The 16,693-nt window shown below is 41.7% G+C and overlaps 1 protein-coding gene across 9 annotated transcripts in view; it reads left to right on the forward strand.

Annotated features, from left to right (window-relative positions):
• The window catches only part of CALD1 (caldesmon 1), a 196,852-nt gene that overhangs the window by 127,831 nt on the left and 52,328 nt on the right, over positions 1 to 16,693 (forward strand). The window contains exon 1 of one of the 9 annotated variants that reach the window (XM_018080465.2): positions 14,144 to 14,414. The exons of the other annotated variants lie outside the window; for them this stretch is intronic. Coding sequence (XP_017935954.1) covers positions 14,368 to 14,414 — 47 coding nt within the window. The 5' untranslated portion in view covers positions 14,144 to 14,367. Of the gene's footprint in view, positions 1 to 14,143; positions 14,415 to 16,693 lie in introns of those variants that run through there. 9 annotated transcript variants of the gene reach the window in all.

The following is a 16,693-nucleotide window of genomic DNA, read 5'->3' on the forward strand; positions in this document are numbered from 1 at the left end:
CCCTTTTTGTGGATGGGCATGACATTCTTCAGCTTCCAGTTATTGGGGACCTCCCCAGTGAGCCAGGACTGTTGGTAGATGATGGAGAGTGGCTTGGCAAGCTCTTCTGCCAGCTCCTTCATCACCTTTGGGTGGATTCCACCTGGTCCCATAGACTTGTGAGGATCCAGGTTGCTCAGCAGGTCACCAGCTGTTTCCTTGAGGATTACAGGGGGGCTATTCGGCTTCCTGTCTCTGTCTACCAGCTCCGGAGGCCAGTTGTCCTCAGGACAACCCATCTTACTGTTGAAAACTGAGGCAAAGAAAGTGTAAAGTACCTCAGCCTTTTCCTCATCTTTGGTGACTATGTTCCCCCCCATGTCCAACAAAGAATGGAGGTTTTCCTTGCCCCTCCTTTTGCTACTGATATATTTGTGGAAGTGCTTCTTATTATCCCTAACAGAATTGGTTAGATTGAGTTCAAATTGTGCCTTTGTCTCTCTAATTTTATTTCTATGTAACCTAACAATATTCCTAAGCTCTTCATAAGTAGCCAGCCCTTTTTTCCATAGTTGATAAGCTCTCTTTTTTCCCCTAATTTCCTTCAAAAGCTCCCTGTTCAGCCAGGCTGGTCGTCTTCCCCTCCAGCTTGCCTTTTGGTACACTGGGACAGCCTGCTCCTGTGCACTGCAAGGTTCTAACTCCTACTTTTGAAACTGTTTCACTTTTAAGTGAGGCAAGTGCTTTTGGAGAATTTCACGTAATTATTCTATTATATATTAAAGATAATAGGAGATGAAGCTGAGAGTAACTTGTTGGAAGTGGTGTAGGTAGAGCATGCTGTAGGTTGAAGTAAACCACAGTGCTCTCTTTAGGCTGTGACTATTGTTTACCTTCTTTAGTAATGTTTGCTCTTCCTTTCTTTGTGATATTTTGGCACATCACGTGGATGAGAACCACAATAATTACTACTTAATTTAGCAGGTTTACTTTATAAATTGTAACTTATAAGGTAGTCCTTTGGCCCTCTCTCCACTGAAGGAATTTCTCAGAATAAGGGAAGAGACTCTCTCTCTCTCCTTTTTGATGTTGAATGTATGGCTGTGATGCAGCCTGGTCTTTATATATACCATGCAACACCCAGTCCTTTAGCTGTGCTGTTAAGGAAGGATCATGAAGCATCTGGCCCTCAGCTAGAAAGCCAGAATGCAGGAAATGCCTTTGCTTGTAGCATTTGCCAACTGTGGTTTCTGGTATGTTGGTGGGTGGATCCAGAACATGGCCATCTCGATAAGAAAATGCCTAAATACAGACCCCGTTCATCAAAGGATCGTTTTCTTTATCTCTTGTTTCAATTAAATGTAGAGTTTCTAAAAACAAAAAGGCACCATACTCCTCTTAGAACCACATTTAACCTCTTAAGCCTTGTCATGTGCATCAGGAGTAGCCAGGCCACAGTTAAGTATCAGACTTTTCTTCCCAATTGAATCAATTTTCCTTGACTTTCTCCGAAGAACTTTGTATCCCCTGAAATTTTGCATGTCATACCTTATCATAGATGAGAGAGTTTTTTTCTGGAGAGATTTTAAAGGAATAGTAACAAAAAAGTTTATAATGTACAAAAAAATTGTACCTCTTTTGATTTTGTAAATTATAAAAATGTAACTACAAAAACAGTCTCCTGTCTAGTGAATATTATTAATCATATTTTTCTTCCTAAGGAAGAATGGAAAAAGAAAACACCCCATGATTTTATTGGGTTATTTGAGAGGTATATTGTCTAGGGTTTGCATTTTTGAGAAGCACACTTTTTAAAAGTGTATTAGGGATTCAAATAGAATGATGTGGACAAAGTTGGGTTTTGGGAAGAGGTTGCATTCAAGAAGAATGCATGTTTGAATAATGCTGATAGGAATAAAAGGCCAGCGAAGGATCACAGTATGCTCATCTCTTTTCTGTAGTTTCTTACACTCCCAAAATGTCTATCTACTATTCCTTGGATTCAGAACTGGTCCAGGCCCATGGTTTTTGTATAAGATCTCAGATGTTGCAAATGTTGATTTAAGTCCCATCAAGTGATGCAGGAGTCTTGGTCCACGATGGTGTTCAGAGAGGTAGGACCTGTTTTGGTCTCTTCCCTGTTGTTGAGGGATGCATCTCCACTGGGAACTGCTCAAAGCCCATGGAGCCACAGTTCAGGGTGAAGCCCACCCAACCATAAATGTTTCTCCCAGCTCTGTATTTCTGATCTGCCTTAGCTACATAATTACACAAGCTGCCACTGTGTGGGGCCAGGGTTCTTTTTTCCTGCCCCGCAGGTTGCACGCACCATGCCAGGTTCTCCTTGCATGTGAGGATGGGTGGCTGGGACCACGTGGGTGATGAGGAAGGGAGCAGAATGTCCTGTGGGTAACATCCCCTTGGGATTGCCACCTCAGTTACCCAGCCTAGCTGTGAGGAAGGAGCCTGCTCACCTGTTACAAACCCTGTGCTATCACAACACTAGAATTGAACCCGTTAAGTACTCACCTAAGATCTATTTGACTTCACAGTGTGTTTTGCCTATCCTTGGTGGTTTTAATGAGCATATCAGAAGTATGTATCCTGGCTCTCTTTCCCCTTTCTAAACATGGTGGGAAAGTCCAAAGATCCTTAATTGATTATAGAGCTATTTGGAGACTTTAGAAGCCCTCACTGAGATAGCATCTGGCTTATCAGAGCCTGAAAGCCAGAGTCTTTTCAAGATTTTCAACACTAAAAAAGAGCTAAGTTTTATCACAAAACATCTCAATAGTTGTTAGGTTACTTGTTAGCAGACTGCAACAAATTTCAATTAAATGAATGGTTTAATGTTTCCGTTCTGTTTTAGATTCTGCCTTGGCATTTGGAGATGATGGGATTATTCTACTTTCTTTGAATCCTGAAGTCTGCTTAGTTTTAAGCTCAGAATTTCACAGCAGCTTCAGTGTAAATGAATGAATTCTGAGGAAGAAGCTGCAAACTTTTCTTGAAAGAAAAAAAAGGTTCTCAAGTATTAGAAGTGTTTGAAACTCTGCCAAGTTTCTGAAAATACTTCTGATTTCTGTCATACTTTTCTGAAATGCTTATTGGAAACATGTTTTTAATATTTTTGATGGGTTTCAGCAAATTATAATTTCTAGTGGCCATTTTATTGAGATATTGCTAGTTATTACCATGAAAACTGAAATGTCAGTCAGAAGCTCTCTAAATGCAAAGATGGTGCCCTAAGAATGGGTTTGTCTCCAGCTACCTGTGCTTTTGAATGACAGAAAATGCCCTCTTTCTGAATGTAAATGGTTTAGATTGGAAGGGTAATTTTCTGTTATAATGACTTATTTTAGGAGGAAGGTTGTAATACTGCATGTGTGTTAATCTCTCCTGAACCTCTAAATCCCGTAAGAGCTCGTGGAGGAGGAGTTCCTGGAATCCTTCCCATCCTATGAAATTTGTTCATAAAATGTGATGCTCTGAAGCCTTCTCTCAGGTAACAAAACATCAACAGGGCATGAAAGTATACCCACAGCTCTAGAGGTCAGGCTGCAGCTTTTGGCAGATTTTGAAGGGGAGGTTTGCCATTCGAAAATTAAAATTATTTTTCTTTGAAGTTAGTGATTGATAATTCTCTATGCAAGCTGTACTGCTACTGACTCTTTTGAGAGCTACTTTATTTAAATCTCCTCGAAGACAAGTCCATCACCTATTTTGCAGAAAGTTACATTTCTCTTAAGCCACTTATTGACAGTTTTTGCATCGTGATATGAGGAACTGAGTGGAAAAGGGAGACTACTGGTTAGTTGGAAATTGCAAGGAATGCAAGCCCATCCCAGCCAGTGAGAGCTGATAAGGACTTCTTTTATGTTTAGTAGTGGCAAAGGGGATTCTCATGTTCTTTGCATAGCAAAAGAGCAGCTGAGGGTCACACCCTTTCTTCACCATTTTGTAACATGCCAAAAAACTTTACTGGCTAGGGCAAGTTTGGCAAAGGTGTATTTTTGTACACAAACCAAATCCAAAAGATTCTATAGGGATGCTGATCCTTGTGAGAGTGGTCAGATTATTGTGTTTTAAAGATTGTGTGGGAAGGAAATAATTCAGTATTTATCAGTTTCTCTTAAACACAGGTGAACACTTACATTTGCTTTTCCTACTATCAGGCCTATGAGACTTCTCACTCTGTTACTCAGCTGACTGACAGATTGCTTGGGTGCTTACCTGAGCAGATGGTTAAAGCCCTCGTGCATGCTCCTGTGTCACATTCCCAGAAAAGATAAGGTGGGGAATGCTCAGAGTCTGATTACCCTCAGTGTGTGATCTCTCCAATCGATGTTAGGAAGTCTTTAGGGTGTTGCGATGATGGGTGGGTTCTGAAGGAGGAACCAGACCCTGCTGTGACAGGGAAGCATGTGGGAATTGTAGTCTTGCAGCTCGGGGACCACCTGTCACCCACATGGTGTGACTGCATCTCTCAGTCACTGGCAGCTGGACTGACTGGAATGCTTCCTGAGGTCTGTGAGCAATGGTGAAGGAGTCGAGACAGACTCTGCCTTCAAACGGTGAGCACTGCACAGATGTTTGTTTGCAAATGTATTTCCTCATGGATACCTTAATGTGTAAGATGTTTAAAAATGAAAACCGAAATAGATCTAGAAAAACAACAAAACAAGCTGTGTACAGCCTAAGGGTTTGCAGCTGCCCCTCTTCTTCCTTCCCCTGGCTCTGCCTCCTGAGCAGCTCACGGTTTTGTGCCGTCGGGGAGGACCCGAGGTGCTGCACAGGTCCTGGGGGTTTGTCTGTGCTCAGCAGATGACCAGAGCTGAGAGGATCTCCTCACATGCTGTTACCTGTCTGGTCAGCAGTTCTGATGCTGAAGCTTCCAGACCTGTGGTCCAAGGCTTCCCATCCTCAGTGCCTGCTGATGGCTGTGCTGGGCTGCACATGGGAGGCACTGGTGGTCATTTGTAAGGGTGCTGGCACTTGTCTCCACCCAGGGCATCAGGGTAGCCTGGATGAGTTCCTGAGCCTTGAGCAGATGGGATGTCCTTTTGAAGAGAGATCAGGCCCTTTAACATGGGTTTTAGGGTGTACAGTATAGATGGGAGGAAATCGTGTTCTTATGAGTCTGCTCAGACCTCAGCCTGTCCTGATAGTGTAAAGTGTGACCAGAGAGCCATTTTCCAGGAGAAGCTAGAAGTAGATATGGAGTGCCTTAGAGTTGTTCCCTTGGCATTGTTACTAAATTACAATAGATTTCAGGTACTTCAGTACTGAAATAAGTATTAGCATGTGAGTATGCAGAGAAATAACAAAAAAAAAAGTACAGTTGGGTCTTTTATTACACTGGAGTAGTTTGAGCCCTCAGATCATTATGTCTTGATGTATTTGCTGTAGTGCAAATACTGAACATTTATCAGAGAATCACAGAATCAATTAGGGTGGAAAAGACCTCTGAGATCAGGTCCAACCTGTGACCGAACACTAACATGTCAGCTAGACCATGGCACTGAGTGCCTCATCTTTCCTTAAACACCTCCAGGAACAGTGACTTCACCACCTCCCTGGGCAGTCTGTTCCAATGTCTAATCACCCTCTCTGTGAAGAAATGCTTCCCCATGTCCAGCCTAAACCTGGTGCAGCATAAGGCTACATCCCATGCCATGGTGATTTCATTTTACTCTCTCGATGCCCTTTTATGTTTATTGCCATGCAATAAATTGCTTTTTTGTCGTTGTTGTTTAAAGACCCTGCAGTGCAGAAAGCAATGCCTGTCCATGGCAGAGCCCCAGCTGCCTGCCTGCAGGGGGCAGAGATGAATTCTGTGGTGCTGGGGGAGCTTTGCTCAATGGGCCAGGTGCATTAGTGTTTGCCTTTTTTTATTTTTTTCCCCCTTGCTTTCCTCTAAAACATTAAGCAAAAGCCATGGCTGGAGGCAAAAATCCAACCTTGATGGAGTGCCTTCCTGATCTGATATGACAGGCCTTGTGAAAGTGTTCAGCCTTGATCCTTTGTTGCTTTCAAGAGGGAAATCCCATTAGATAACAACTGTACAGATGAGGCTGGAAGATTCTGTGTATAGATTTCCCTAAGACATGAAGAACATAAAGAAAGAAACCTTTTTTTGTACATGGTTTTGTTTTGGTTTCCTTCAAGAAAGGAGAGTTGTTGGGAAAATAGATGTTAGATGTATCCTGTTTCTTGAATAGTCCACAAAATGGTACATTTCTAACGTGGTTTAATTTCATATTCAGTTCCTCCTGGAAGAAGTTGGCAAGGCTTGCTGCAGAGGGAGAATAAGTTTGGTGTGTTGCTAGGTCTTGGAAATTTCAAATGAATTGGGACAGGAGTGTTAAGGAGATTTCTTAGCACAGGTTGTGAGTCTAAAAGTTAAGGCAGAGATTAGCATGCTGAAGAAACCTCTGTTGTGAACCATAGAAGTGAAGGGGGTAATGGAGGCAGTTCAGATCCACTCCTTGCCAGTTTGCTAAAGTGGATTTGAATGAAATTGAATGTATAACTAGCCCCTAATTTCCAAAGCATTTTTGTGTGGGTTTAGCAATCTGATTCCTGTCAAACCCGATGACTGTCATATTGACGCAAATACCAGACAATATTTAGAAAATTTGGGAAGGTATTTTGCCAAGCAAGAAAAAAAAAACAACAACTCTCTTTTAACATGCATTCCTATAGGAATCAGAAATACTGAAAAAAGGGGAAAAGCATACTGATGTGTTGACCATCTAACAAAAATCATACTGTACTGGTCCTTTTTGGGGATGTTTTTTGAAGTTTTCCACTGGCCGGAGGCTTTTGAAGGAAAGAAAAGACTCATCTTCTGGCTTGAATTAACTTAGTTAATGATTAACAGAACAGTGCAGCATGTGTGGTGCAATTTAATTAAATCAGACAAGGCATGATTTTAACAAGATTTTAGTTTCGCTTTGAAAGTTATTAAATAAACTGACACTGTTTGCTCTCTGAAAGTTATTGGGAGCATCCGGTTAGTTGGTAATCCCTGAGCATCTAGTGAAATAAAGCTGTTCCCAGAACACCTAAGGGCCATTACCAGGTATTAAAAATCATTGGTTCAGTCAGGCAGGTTAACTAATCTTTAACCTGCATGAGGCAGGGTCCTGGTCTGAGAATCCAACTTCATATTTTCAAGCTAAGTTCAGAGTTAACAAAGGCTCAAACTGAGTATTTCTAGTTGAGGTTTGTATTTTGAATACCTTGGAGATGGCATAAGATGTTGAATAGTCACTGCCTTTAGTGGAATTCATATGGCTTTTGCTAGCTGAGTTTATTGGGTTGTTTGTGAAGTGAGATCCCGACTAGGGATTGGATGTTGTTCACCAGTAAAACTCGGAGTATCATAAGATAGGAGCTTTTGGTCCAGGAAGGTCCCCATAAATTGGCCCAGCAGGAAATGCTCTTCTCCTTCCAGGGCTGTGTGCATATGCTCCTGTGCACTCATTTGTATAAACTCTTCCAGCAGAGGAGGATCAAATGTGAAGCCTGGACTGGGGTCACGGCTTCAGACTGAAGCAGGACAGTGGATGCTCTTGCTGTTACGTGGTGGCAACGAGGGTGAACAGACCCACACTTCACACTTCATGAGTTAACTGTTGTTTACTGGGCTGTCTGTTAAGGAGCTTTGGCTTAGGCCTCCACCTATGCCTGCTCAGCAGTAAAATCAAAGCATAACCTGTTTTGGCTAGAGATGCATCTATCATCTATGTTTGTGTCACACCTACCACTGTGTGGTTCTTTCTGCCTTTTGTGGCTAAGCTTGAAGTGAATAGTGATGTTTGGAGCATGCCTGCTAAATATATTAAAAATAACATTAATAATTTAATATAAAACCTCTTATTGAAATTAACTATTGCCAGAAGCAGTTGAGGCAAAGAGAACTTACATCTACATTATTGGCAGCTCATACAGCTTTCTGTTTTGTGGGCTCTGCAAGTATTACCCTACATGGCTGTGAGCAGAAGCCCTACAAGTCTGGGCTTTGACTGTTATTGTTTGCACTGATAAAGCTGAAATTTATTGATAACAGTTATAGCAAGCTACAGTTGAGGTATAAATGAGAGACTTTAAAATTTGTGAGCCAAAATAACAGTTTTCTTTTTGTTGCTGTGAGAATTGGCATATGTCCCTGAAATATGTAAAGCACAAAAGAATGAGTGCAGAAGTGTGTGGGGAAATGATGTCCTTCCTTCTTCTGCTCCTGCTCAGAGCAGGAGGGGACCAGAGGAGGGGACCTCCACTAGTGACAGTGCCAGGGCACAGGGAGACATGGTAAAGACAATCCTTGCAAATGCTTCTCCCTTATGGTTTCCTACATTTCAGTTGTTCAAATGACCAGAAGGTAGCTTTGTATCTGTGTGGTTATATTGTTTGGATCTTAACGTTTATCTGAAAGCAGTGAAAATACAATATACAACAAAAGCTGTGCTTTGGTGGAAATGGTCTATCACACACATGAAGTGTTATGCTGCCCTGTTTCTGGATTGTGCATTCCCCCATAGGTAACCGGTAGAGAATGCTATGTTTTTTTAATCACATTTCAATTTATTGTGTAAGTTCTCCTTGGAATATTTAACACTTGCCTTAGAGTTTGTTCTGTTTACTGCTACAGACATACACACACTCAGTAACTTTTCCACGTGAAAAGCAGGATAATATTACCTCAAGAACTGAGGACAGTCAGAGAAAATAAAATACTCTTTCCTGCAGAGGGCCAGACTCCTACCTGCACTATTCAAGGCCATCCTGTCCCAGCAAAGCAGGTATCAGATAGGACTGAATGTTGCATGGGCTCTACATGGGTCTTATCTGCAACTATATTTATTGCAAGTGTTTCCAGTTTCAGGCTTCAGGCTTTTGCATTTTGATGTGCAGGCCTGTGTTCCTAATCCTGCAGAACTTGCCTATGCAAATGGTTCTATCATCTGCTAAGGCATTTCCTACCTGATAATGTGTCAATGTGAGCATGCAAATCCTGTTTGTGTGTGACTCCATGATTTGCACATGCATATGCCCAAGCCTACATATTTCAATTTGAGTAGGTATTTTAATACATATACGCACAAACACAGCTGGGTATGTGTTACTCACAGGTCCCATTGAACATGCTAAAATTTTTGAGGCTGCTGCTGTTTGTAGGCATCAAGGTTGTTATAATTGTGGGTTACAGTTAAAGAACAAAGGGAGGAATACATATCATAACCATAGGGTGTATTCTTAGTATTGAACCTTGTAAGAGCATGGAAGATTTACCACTGTGAAATGGCAAAGTCTCCGTTACTTGAGATATTTACAACTGGACTTGAAAAATAAGTACTCGAGATTTTCTTCAAGACCTTATGCATGAGTTGCCTGGCTTCACCTACTGCACATGATTTAATACACAAAGTATTGTTCATCTGTGAAATGAATTCCCTGCTCACATGCCAGTGTCCTAGAGTAAAATCTCACAGGGTGGTGAATGCAGATGCTTTTTGCCCTGTGAGATGCATCCACTGTGTTCCCTGCAGTGAACTGTGTTGGGGCATTTCAGAACAGACCTTAAAAATACCAAGAGTTTGTCTACTCCATGAGAACACGAAAGACACTGTGGCATCTTTCATTTTCCCAGGGACAGAACAGTTAAAAATATTCTTCAAACAAGGAGCAGATGTTAATGTCATTAGAATGGATTTTCATAAAAAACAAGAGTTCTGTTCCTCTTTCAAAATGCCAGTAGCTTTGCAAAGTTCTTTACGAGTCTGCCTACTTATTTCAGACTGGTGGCACAGAGGAGAGTGGTGCAGCATGGTCTCTGAAACCAATCAGATATAATTCTGTAAGTTACTTGCCTGCTCATTTTAAGACTGCCTCAACATGGACTAAGTAAAGAGCTAAAGAAACATGAAGGTGTTTGAATAACAGGAGAACAGTGGGTAGCACAGCAAATTCTCTGTTGACAAACAGGTACAGAAAGGATTAGGCTTTCCATGGAAAGGCATGGTCTGGATGGTGCATGTGCCACTGTCAGGTCCTGAATTCACTATTGTCTCAAAAGAAAAAGGATTCACAGGCTATTTTGATCAGCTCACTGAAAATTCTGCCTTGCCTGCAGGAATGGTCAAAGTAAAAATAATAAACAAAATGTTAAGTGGCTCTCTGGATGACCTCTGGACATTCCTATTGTTAATACAAGTAGACGTTGGAACCTTCTACTAATAATTTACTTTTGGAAAGCTCTCACATCTCCTTCCTCCTCCTCATTTTGCTCCTTTTAATGTTGAAAAGCTAGGAAAGGCCCCAGGAGTTCCTTTTATTGCTGTAATAGATGGTCCTACACTAGAGCCATTTGACTTGACTTCATTGGCATGAATGACACCTCTCAAGTGCTCTAGTTTAGTGTTTGTTTACTCTAGTTTTTTTTCTTTTTCTAGTGTCTTCCTTAGGGGTTTTGCTGTCCTAGATCTCTGAAGCATCAGAACATACAAGGAAAGCAGGTTTAGACTCCAGCCCCATTGATTTTCCATGCTTTAGATGCCCATATGAATTTTTGAAATTATCTAGAAGGTGATTTGCCTCTTCCTGCTCCATATGTAAGATCTCCACCTCAGGGCCACAATGTACTGAAAGCATCTGTCTCAGTTAAGTTACTGAAGTAAACAACAAACATTTGGCTTCCAAATAATAAGGGGATTATTAAGTGCAAGGATCTATAACTGACTCAGATCATCCTCCCACTTATTTTTAAAGGGGTTGCAAGCATGGCAAAATTTTGTCTGTGTCAGCTTCTTTCATGGGAACCATTTCTGTATTGCTGTAAACTTAGGGAGCTGCTGGATCCCCACCCAACCCAGTGTGAACGCCTGGCATTGCATGGGGGAAAAGGGGAGGAGGGTAACCCAGGTTCTTATCAATAATTCCCTTGGGGTGGATTGGAGTGAAACGACACTGAATAATCAGTGTCTGAAAACATATATAGGTAGGGTTTATTTTAACAATTTTGTTTTAACAGATATGTTAGCGTTTTGAGTGTTGTCATCTATACTATCTATCATAGGGATAACCCCTGGGGGGAAAATGCATAAGGGAGAGAAAGGAAAGACAAGATAAGGGTAAGGGAGAGTAAGGGAAAGAAAAGCTGAGAGGGGAAAGATGTCCATAGTCACCGCCCACGGGGTCCAGTGATGGAACTTGGGAGTTGCAGCTTCCATGTCTGTCAGTTGAAGTGGTGGCCTTGTTCTGTTGGGGGTGAAGGGGGGAAGCCCCCACACTCAAAGAAGTTATGAGTTTCTATATCCATGGTTAGTGTCACAGGCCATGCCACGACCCTCCAACATCTCCTGGGTCTGTGCTGAGTTTCCAGGAGGGGTCTGGCAAAAGGGTTTTTCCTGCCTTTCAAGATTGGTGGGGGAGGACGGGCTTTGATGGGCCATCAGAGGTATAATGCAAAAGTCCTGCAGAAGTATTCAAAAGTCCCTTGGCAATCCTAGAATGCATAAATCATTAACCATTTCAGTCTCTGACAGCACTCACCAGAGCACCCACTGGGTTAACCCAGGTCCACTTGGCAGCGTGCTCATCGCCTGGGTGCAGTGGATTAACATCCACGTGTCCAGAGTTGCCTCTTTGATCTTGCAGCTTTGCAAGTGTGACAAATCATGGTTGTAGCAATTCCTGACAGGTTAAAAAATTAATTTGTGGGACACCGACTTGCAAAGCATTACGAGCAGTTGTTGACAAGGATGCCTGTCCCATATAACACTACAAACAGCCGGGCAGAGGAGGCTGATACTGTTTGGAAGTGCAGTTTGCTCACCTTATTCATCTTGAGTTTCATTTGCTGGCAAAAATGGCAATGTCTTGAGGATAGACTTGCATGGACAGTGTTGCTTATTGGTCAATTAGTAGGCAAATGAAATCTGTTCTCAGTAGTGCTGTAGAGGTATGGGCAAGAAGATACAATTTGTTGTCTGAAGTCTTGAAATAAAAATAGGCTGACCATGTGAATTGTTTCATCTGGAGTGAAGTTCTCCTCCAGACTTTTATAATTCAAAACAGTATTTGGAAGAGTGAAAAAGGAGAAATTGAGATTCTTATGATTGTCCTAAGGGGGATATTTTAAAATGGTTCTGGAGTCTACTACAAGTGAAAGAGGCTTCCCCTTTTCCTAATGACTCAACAAATAGGTCAGATTTGCCATCTAGAGCCATGTGTGACAGTGGGGGCAGATTTTCCAAAAATCTGGAACTGTTCTTTGTAGATGTAGAGTATAATGTTTTAGAGGATAGTCAACTTGTTTTTATTTTATTTCTGAGCGGAAACAGTTTTGTTGGTGAGCACTGCAATAATCTGACTACTCCAGGATATATTGAAAAGAGTGTAGAGCTCAATCAACTGGAAAAAAAGTTTCTGAGATGCAGTAATAAATAGAGACCTGCATTTTAAATCTGTAGGGTTGCTTTGGAGCCCAGTTCACAGTTTCATAAACATCAACTCTTATGTCTGACATCTGATTAAAATGTGTGTTTTGGAAGAACATGATATGATCTCTGTTTAACTAATGTTCTTCCAGAGGGAAAAAATCTGACTCTGCTGCAGTGGTAGGAATGTCTTTTCCAGGAAGAGTAAATGTGACTCCCTTCTCACCAGCATTTTTTAAGACCCTATGCATTCACACTGCCTTATATGTTCACTTTCCTTTGAGGTTAGAGAAAAAAACCTAGAGATGGCCTACCTAGGGCACCCTCATCTCATTTACAGATCTCTCTGCAATCACAGAAGTGGAATTCCTGTTTTACTTCCTTTGCAATCAGCACTATTGGCCTTTCCTTCCTCCAGACCAGGATTCCAGTGTAGTTTATACGCTAAAAGATGGGAGTTTTAATGTAGTTTAGAACAAAGGGCTGGGTCTGCAGAAGGTATACCTGAAGAAATAGCAACTTCTTGGGGTACTGCAGACCTGTTTCTCAGTGTGAAAAAAACCCCTGAGCTTATACATGCTTGCACAGGAGTCATTCAACTATCTGTAAAGCACAGAATTGTTACTTTTTCACAAAAATCTATCTTCTTGAAACTGTACAGAGAGTTTTCAGGAGGGGAAAAAATGCAGTTATTGACAGTAGGATTTAAGCAGAATGTAAATTAATATCAATGTCCTGAGAAAAGTGCAGCTTTTGAATTCTTAGAAGCTCTGAGGAAAAAAAAAGTCAAGGTTGATGCTTCCTTGGACATCCAGCATCCTCCATGGCTTTGTGCAGAGGGCTGCCTGGGTGTTCACTCCAAGGTAAGAGTGCCACCTACTGAACCCACACATTCCTTCCCACAGACAGGCGAGCTTGCTTAGAGATTTCCCTTTGGAGCACTAATCCATCCACACCCACTCTTGCAATTTAGGAGGTTAAACAAGATCAGAGACTGGAGTGGAATGGCTGCAGGACTGCACAGTAAGTGGTTTCAGTTTGCTCCCATTTGTGGGCTTAAAGAGATATGGGAGTCAAGCATGTGAAATCATAGTAACTGATGGTGCCTCCAGTTAACTCACTGTTTGCATTTCTATTTTATTTTCTGCTTCATTCACTGGATTAGATGGAAGAACATTGAGGTTAGGTTGGGTTTAACTCCAGCCCTGTTTTTAATCCTTTTGTTAAACACAAAATGGTTTTACCTTGACTGCAGCTGAGCTTGAAGGTGCTTCCCACCTCCTTGGATTTGTCCTTGTTTGGTCACCTTCAGTCTTTTGATCTATCTGATCCAGTTGACTTTTCACAGGTTAGATTGGATGCAAAATGCCTAGGCAATGATTTACTGTCAAGTTCCCTGGGCCATTATTTTATATCTGGGTACTCTTGGCAGGCTGGAATGTGACTTTCCTAGGAGCAAATACTTTTGAAGGCATCTCTGTGCAGTGCTGAGGTTACTTGGTGCTCAGACGAGCTGGCTAAGCAGAGGCACTTCTTGTAAGAGCTGAACAGGAAGCAAGCATTTGTCATTCAACTTGAGCAGCTGAGAAATATGCAGGAATTTCTGTAACTGGGGGGCCCAGGCATAGAAAAGAGGATCTATTAGAGAGAATACAGTAAAAAAAAAAATAAAAAAATCATATGATCACAGAGCAGAGGAGGGCGAAGGGAGGGGAGGAGGATACAAGATAGATAATGAGCTTGACAATACACAAATACAGAGTGTCATTCACGGGAGCGTCAGGACCGGCTGAATGGTTAGCCTGTGGGGTGGAAAGAGCATCCAATGAGTCTCACATGCCTGAAAGGATAATGGCATTTTTATTATCTCATTCCACGCCCTGATCATCCGTCCATTTGCTCGCTGGAGCTGCCAGCAGCTTGCACTGATTCATAGGCTGCAGACATGATCAGCAGATCATACTGCAGGCAGAACTCATCAAGCCTTTCCAAGTGAGTCGCCAATTTATTATGATATCTGTATGGGTTTAGCCTTTTGCTGTTGTGCAGGAAGTGCTGGATGGTGACAGTGGGTAAGGGAAACAGAATGGTGGAACAAGTTGGGAAGCTGGTTTAACTGGGGAATAAGCACTGGATGCAGATTGGGTTCTTTTTCTTCTTTTTATTTGTCATATCGTGCTCTGTCTTCTAAAGGAAAATTCTTTGTATTTATGCATTTCCCTTCCCTGAATTGCAGAATTTAAATTGCTTTGTTCAGTGGTAGAAGAATATGATGGAAAGACTGGTTGCTGATTGGAGTTCTGTTAGTGGGAAATTTGCAGAAGTTTCATAGTTTGTGTAGAAGCTTTTGCATAACTCGGATTGCTTAATTCACCGAGTAAATAGAGTCCTCATGGTACATTCATCCCTGAATGTGGGAGGGAAGCCAGAGAAGAAAATCAATTAGCCTGTGTAATATTGTCAACAAAATAATCTGCTTTATTTGTGTCCTGTATTGTTTTGTTTGTCTGCTTTAGGTGTTGAGGGGTGGGAAACCGGACACTACTATGTTTCCAAAATGCAGTGATTTATATCAGGGTTTGGTTTAAAGGTTGGGAGAGGTTTTGAAAAGCAACTGGGCTTTCTGGATGCCTGTTTTTCAGAGTTTCCAGCGTGAAACCCTGTGCTCTTAGAGGGAAGGGGAGCTTGGGGATTTCTGAAACTTAGCCCTTCCAAGAAGAATCTGAAATTCTTCATTGTGATTTCAGAAATTGGACAATAAATAATAATTTAATTAAGAGTGTGCCAAGTGGATTTTGTGTGTACGTGTGTGTGTGTGTGTGTGTGTTGTTCTGTGGTGAAATACAGCCACAAGCCACAACAGCCCTCCTTTATTGCTGTACCGGAATGGGGAGCAGCCGTGGCAAAGCACAAATTTCTCTGCAACCAGTTCAAGGGGAAAGCAAGGGAGGGAAAGGGTGAACTAGGTGAGATTTGGACACTGTAGTGATGATATAAGTGGTGAAAACCATGGCTCTTGATAAATCCTTGGGGAGTTATATGAAGTGAGTTCACCGCAATCAGTAAAATTATATGTGAGTGAAAACAATCCTATTCTCTTGAAATGTAATTAGCTACTATACTGTTGGTTTCCTGTATCTTGGGAGATCTGGGTGCTATTGCAGCTTCTAGCAAGAGCAGACACACCTCGACAACCAGACATGGGTTTTCTTCTGTCCAGAATCCCAGTAGCATGCTTGGAGAAGGAAAGCAAAGCTCTCTTTGGTGGGGAATCTGAAGAGAAATCAAATGGGTGGCCGAAACTTGGTAACCGTTTTGTTCTCTTTCGACAAGGATCTCCGTGATCTCAGGCCAAAAGAGGGAAGGCACCTTTAGCATTACCCACAAAGGCTTCTTCAAAGCATTGCTCAGAGAAATACATGATGAAATACTGCCCTTCCCAGGCTGAGGCATAACGTAATCATTCCAAGTGCTCCTGTCTTCTCAGGAGATTGCAGTGGAAAAGGAGTATTAATATCCTTATAAGTTAACTCTCTGGAGACTCTCCAGGGAAAAAAGAGGAGGCTGCAATTGCATTATTTTGAATGAGGTACAGTGTGATTGTTAACTTCTTGCAAATGTCCTCTAATGACCCCTTTCCCTCAGGTCATTTGATCTGCATCGTTTAACGATATTTTCTACGTTTTCAGTGTACTTGTAGTATTTGTAGAGAATTTTGTAATTGCTAAATAGCTGAATATAATCCTTTTAGAATTTGATACACTAGAAATTAAAGGCAGAAGTTCTCATCATAGCCAAGAAATCATTACGGTTGGCCTGAAAACATAAAATCTGTTTAATAGATGCATGGGGATTGACTTGGATTGGTTTGCTGGGCAATAAAGTGTTTACTGTGCAAGTTCCTAGGGAAAGCAGAAGTCATCTTTGCCAGCAGGTAGAATATTTTCTTCCAGTAAATTATAACTTCTGTTTAAACTTCACAGTTTGATTGTTGGAAGCTCGCTTTTTCACAATATTTTCTTCATATTGTAGGTTACATTTTCTATTTCTTGGCCAGATTTTCGAGACTGATAATCAGCTAGCTTTTTGAAGGGAAGAGAGGGGTTAGGGAGGACACTTCCCCACAGGCAGCAGTAGTGTTAGTGGCACTGTGTCATCTGGTTAATTCTGCTCCAAAAATTGAGGCCATTAATTTTCCCTTGAAGCCACCACTTTCCTTCTTTCTGGTCTTCTCTGTTGACCGTGTCCTTCATTTCTGTTCCACAGTGGGC

This window comes from Manacus vitellinus, unplaced genomic scaffold (genome assembly GCF_001715985.3).
Source record: "Manacus vitellinus isolate BGI_N305 unplaced genomic scaffold, ASM171598v3 scaffold_5_pilon, whole genome shotgun sequence".
Lineage (NCBI taxonomy): Eukaryota > Metazoa > Chordata > Aves > Passeriformes > Pipridae > Manacus > Manacus vitellinus.